The sequence below is a fragment of the Melanerpes formicivorus genome, unplaced genomic scaffold (genome assembly GCF_026170545.1).
Source record: "Melanerpes formicivorus ecotype bairdi unplaced genomic scaffold, bMelFor1.0.p_v2 SCAF_52, whole genome shotgun sequence".
In the NCBI taxonomy this organism is placed as follows: Eukaryota; Metazoa; Chordata; class Aves; order Piciformes; family Picidae; genus Melanerpes; species Melanerpes formicivorus.
The window spans coordinates 4396806-4402560 of NW_027142404.1; the positions used below are offsets into that span (position 1 = coordinate 4396806).

The 5755-nt window shown below is 46.7% G+C and overlaps 1 protein-coding gene across 1 annotated transcript; it reads right to left on the reverse strand.

The window, feature by feature from the left end:
* Positions 1–738: 738 nt before the first annotated feature.
* Positions 739–3955, reverse strand: RAG1 (recombination activating 1). The gene has a single exon (XM_068160740.1). It carries the CDS (start codon positions 3953–3955, stop codon positions 842–844), a length of 3114 nt encoding a protein of 1037 aa, XP_068016841.1. The 3' UTR covers positions 739–841.
* Positions 3956–5755: the final 1800 nt, after the last annotated feature.

Here is a 5755-nt window from a genome sequence, read left to right on the forward strand (position 1 = left end):
TAGGAGCACAAGTAACAAGTTTGCATTTTAGAGTAAACAGACTACAATAAAAGTACTTTTAATTAATTCCAGCTATGTTTCCTATCTCTTCATACAGCAAATGCTCTTGGTGACCTCACCACCTGCTCAGCAGGACTGCCACATACATGGTAGATAGTGAGATTTTTTTTCACACAGGAGATCAAAGTTTGCATCTTTAGTCACTGTTTTATAGAAAAATAACTGAACTCTGTCCCAAAACAATTACCCAAATGTCTCCCTGACTAACCTTCACTTGTAAAAGCTAAAGGGCCTTCCATAAAATAATCAAACCCTTTTCAAAGGTACACAGCAAAATCGTTTTATAAGTGCAAGCAGAACAAACAGCCTTGCTCCCTCTTTCAGCACCTGTCATAAGTCCCTGGGATCATTCTACAACACTCCGTTATGTGAAGTCTTTTCTTTGGCTTTCTGACTTTAAAAGGACCAAAGACCAAAAGAAACTGCCATTTGTTTCTGCTGTCATCTCACATAACAACTCTGAAGTGCACCACTGCATTATCTCTTTGGAAAGTCCCACAGGATGTGGTGTTTATTAAACTCCCCTCGGCACCTTGAACAGGGAGTTTAAAAATGACCATTTCAAACTTCCCTGTAGCTCTACAGGCGTGAATAAACATCTGTCTCCTTGCAGGAAGCCACCATCACAAACCTAACACTAAATCCCAGAATTGTCAGGGTCAGAAGGGACCTCAAGGATCATCTAGTTCCAACCCCCCTGCCACAGGCAGGGACACCTCACATTAGAGCAGGTTGCTCAGAGCCACATCCAGCTGGCCTTAAAAACCTCCAAGTTTCGCTTTTAGACTTCCTCTGAATTGTTGCTTTCCAAGACCTCCTCCAGTGACAAGGTGCCACCTAAACTCTCATTTGGATCAGTGGTGAAGGTCTGGCTTTTTAAGGTTTTGTGAGCATTCATGAACTTCTGTAGGTACTTGGAGGTATAGAGCCAGTGATGCTTCAAGACATCCTCCATCTCATAGCATTTGGACTGTCTGGCATTCATTTTTCGGAACCTCCTGAAGAGTTTGTTTCCAGACTCATTCCCTTCACTTGCCCAGGCCCCGATGGACCCATCTCTTTCGATGATTTCAGGAACATGAGCAAGGGTTTTGTGGAAATAATTGGTAATCTTGCCCTCATATCTGTATTTGAACTTTGTAGCTAGGAGCTCAGCAAAGCGCTGTGAATTGTAGCTGTACTGGCACAGCAATTCTGGACACTCCTTGGCAGGGCTTGAGGATCGCCACACCGGCTTCATCTTCAGGTAAAGGTCCATCAGCTCTTTTAGGGCTTCATGCCTTTCCTCACATTTGATTAATTCACATACTGCCTCGACTGTCTCTTTGGACATGAGTTTTCTAGCAAAATTTCCACTCATCCTCATCATGGGCTTCAAGTTCATCTTCTTCCTGAGGTGTCTGTCAAGAGTCAACTGCCACCTCTTCCTCTCCTCTTTAGACACATCAGGATTCTTGTAAACTTCACCAATCTCCATCTGGAAGATCCTGTAGAATTCAGCCGCGTTGCCGATGTCGCAGTGCAAGGCATCTATGGAGGGCACTGTCTCCATGAAAGGCTTGGCTGAAACGCCCTTCACCCTATCGCGGAGCTCATCGACAGATTCGTGATATGGGTTGGACCTCCACATTTCATATCGCTCCAGATTTTCAGCATGGCTTCTGGTAATGGAGTGGAAGACCAAGTTCTGGGATGCCTCCAGACGGGTTGCATCACACAGGGTACAAATGTAAGTGGAACCTGCGGCTTCCAGCCCCTCCACTTCACGCACAAGTTTCTCATCATACCCTGTACCTCTAAAGATGAATTTGAATGTTCTCAAGATGCCTCCCATTTCAAGCAGCAGTTGGCTGTTTTTCATAGCTTCTCTTTCTGCTATGAGGGGGCTCAGGATTGCCGTCAGAGTTTCATGATCTGATTCATCAGCCAGCATAAGGCACAAGGGCTTGCAGCATAACTCTGAGTTGGGCTTTACTTCTTCGAAGATCCTCTTGCTTTCGCTCCCCTGCACTATGGCAATGTTCATGACCGTGAAAGAAAAGCGAACAGCCTTCTCTGGCACAGCCGGCCCGCTTCCATGCTTCTCACTGACATCTCCCATCCCGTCACAGGACTCCTTTACTACCACAGTGAAGGGACCACTCAAGTAGTTATCCAGGTTTATGGCTTTCATGCCTTCCAGGATCTCCTCCTCCATGTCCTTTAGGGCACAAACCAAGGCTGCATCGTATCGAAATCTCTTTGCAATTGTATCTACTGGGTAGTCATCAACTGAGTGTGGCAATCCTGAGAGTCCATCTAGAATTCCCACTTCTGTGTTAGTAGATACATTTTTCAAGGGAGGCTTCCACTCAAAGGGATGATACCCTGGCAGGAGAGCCTTCTCAGCAGCACGCAGGGCATGCAGGGGCTGGAAGATCTGCCTCCCACTGACAGCTTTCACTGTTCTATACATTTTATGATATTGGCTACAGCTGAGAAATGTGTTGACTCGGATGGCCAGGCAGACAGCAGGGTGAAGCCCAGAACCCCTCCCTTGCATTATAGCCTCTAGTTCATCTGCTTGTTTGTGTTCATTTTTTGCTCTTAAAGCTAGCAGGAACAGAGTCATGCACACAGCCCTCATATCACCACCCTCTTCTTTCTCAGCAAAAGCCTTGACTTGGCTTTTCAGCTCTCTCAGACGATGTTTCTGAGCTCTCCTGGTCAAAGACAGGAGGTGCTGCCTTGGTCGGCCACCTTTATTTATGTAGCTGTAGAGCCCTCTATCTTTCATCTCCTGGTGGTTGGAGAGGTGTTGGCCATATTTTCCATGTGAAATCTCTTCATCACATTCCTTCACAGGGCATCTTATACTCAGGCTATGGAGAACATTCAGGAAAGATTTCACTGGGGTTACCAGATCAGTAGGGAAGCAAGGATACCAGCAGGAAGGGCAATAGCTGCCCATGACCTTGATGCACTTAAGGATGCAAGTTCTGCAGAACAAGTGTCTACATGTTGTTTCCACTGGATCTGCCAAAATATGGTCACAGATCTGGCAAGAGATGGATTTAATGAAATCCACTGGATAATCGACTGCAAGCAGCTTGGTGCTGAGATGTATACTCTTGCAATTGAGAGTCTCTTTCATTATGTTTTTGTTCTTGATTTGTGCTGGGTTCTTTCCACCTCTGTTGGTTAGAGCACATTTTGCAATGGTCTTCAGACGTTTTCCATGTTGCACACTGGGCAGCTGACCTTTTCTCTTGCCTCCGCGGCTGGTAGTGTGGCACATGTCGCAGTTTGGAGAGTGGGGTTGCCACTCCATTGTGCTGTTCCTAGGAAAGTATACTTCAGGTGGGGTATTACTGAATTTCCTGTGGATAATACTCCAGCAGTTGTGACAGAATCGAGTGGGGTGGACAGTATCAATGTCCCCTCGCACATCGATCTTAAAAACCTTAGCGATAAGGTCTGGCCAAGATGTTGCTTTTTTCTCTTTCTTTCTCAGAAGCAAGAGGGTTTCATCATCCACTGGCCCATGCACTGGGTGAGTCCTCTTGTAACAATCCGATTTTAAGGAGACTCCACAGATGCGGCAAAGTCGCCTCAGATTTTTTTGATGAGCTTCCTTGTCTTGTGTTTTCATGTCCTTGGCATCCTTCTCAAATGCATGTCTATTGTCCCCTAAATCCACCTCTTCTCCTCTCGGCACTGCTTCATGCTCATAAAGAATGGTTTCTTTCTTTGAAGAAGTGATCCCTTCTGCCTGATCTTTGTTTAGTTGCTGGCTTTCATCAGAAGGAGTCTTTTCAAATGGTCTCACTTTAAACAACTTGAATTTCCAGTCAGAAAATTTTGAATACGGGTGCTGAATTTCTTCAGGCAGGTCCATTTGTGAAGCTACTGACATCTGCAGCCTGGCAGGAACCAGATCACCTGATAAAAAGAAAGAAGCAATGAGTTAGCTTGTCTTCCAAAATTAAGAATCATAGAACCCTAGAATGGCTCAGGTTGGAAGGGACCTCAGAGATCATCTATTCCATGCCCAGGGACACCTCTCAACTAGACTCAGCTGCTCAATCCCTCATCCAACCTGGCCCTAAACACCCCCAAGGAGGAGACAGCCAGAGCCTCTCTGGGCAGCCTGTTTCAGCCTCATACTGAAGATCCTCATAAGCTCCAGTCTAACCCTGCTCTGCCTCAGCTTCAAATCATTCCCCCTTGTCCTCTCTCTAGACACCCTGATGAAAAGTCCCACTGCAGCCTTCCTGGAGGATCCCTTCAGGTACTGGAAGGCAGCTCTGAGGTCCCCCTGGAGTCTTTTCTTCTCCAGGCTGAACACCCCCAGCTCCCTCAACCTATCCTCACAGCAGAGCTGCTCCAGCCCTTGGATCATCTTTGTGGTCTCTTCTGGCCTCACTCCAGCAGCTCTGTGTCCTTCTCCTGCTGGGGACATCATAGCTGGAGGCAGGATTGGAGGTGGGGTCTCAGCAGAACGGAGTCAAAGGGCAGAATACCCCTTCTTGCCCTGCTGCCCACACTTCTGGGTGCAGCCCAGCAGGCAGCTGCCTGCTGGGCTGCATGAGAACACTGGGTTTTGATGAAACAATTATAATCACTTTAAGTGAGAATTGCTTTGAAAACAAGTCACTGATCAGAGACACCAACTGAAATTAGAGGCCCAGCAATGATTGTCCACTCTGTATCTATGGTAAGTCCCAAATGTGTTTTGATCCATTTGCCTAACAGGGCATGGCTGCACTTTTCACAAAGCTTTTAGCTTTTATGGATCTCCAAATCTGCCCCTTCTTTTGCTTGGCTGAGCTTACCATCAGTAAAGCTGATGCAGATAACACAATTACATTCCAAAAGCTTGGTGAGGTTTTGATAAGGAAATTAACTCAACTGGTGTCTGACGGACAGAATTTTGTCTGCCTGATGATATATTATCCAAATCAGCCAGACCACTACTCTCAGACCACTTGATCTGCTCTGAAGTGCCTAGCATGTGACAGTCTGCATGGGCAGAGCAGCATGTGCTAAACTCCAGTGCAGACTTTATTTAGGCTCCGATTTGGAGTTCCAAAGGTGCTGAGGGGACTGAAGCATCTCTCTTATGAAGAAAGGTGGAGAGACCTGGGGCTCTTTAGCCTGGAGAAGAGCAGACTGAGAGGAGATCTGGGTTTTAAGGCCAGGCTGGATGTGGCTCTAGGCAACCTGCTGTGGTGTGAGGTGTCCCTGCCCATGGCAGGGGGCTTGGAACTGGCTGAGCCTTGAGGTTCTTTCCGACCCTGACAATTCTGTGATTCCATGGTCGCTTCCAACCCCTGCTATGCTGTGACTATCATAGAATCATACAATCAATAAGGTTGGAAGAGACCTCAAAGATCATCAAGTCCAACCTGTCACCCAAGACCTCATGACTACTAAACCATGGCACCAAGTGCCACATCCGATCCCCTCTTGAACACCTCCAGGGATGGTGACTCCACCACCTCCCTGGGCAGCACATTCCAATAGCTATGTGATTCTGTAAGGTGCTTTAGCATGTGCTTAATGAATATGAGTAGCTCCATTAAAGCAGGAAGAGTGTGTGTCTTCTGTTGATGCAAAGCACTACCATCCCCTGGACTCTAAAGAAGACCTGGCAATTTGTGGTGGCTGCAGACTTGCTCTGGAGAGAATATTTATAAACTGTAAGTCAGTCATC

Bases quoted from the DNA above. Each gene is read 5' to 3' on its own strand.
- RAG1 (XM_068160740.1), bottom strand. From the start codon at position 3,955: ATGTCAGTAGCTTCACAAATGGACCTGCCTGAAGAAATTCAGCACCCG.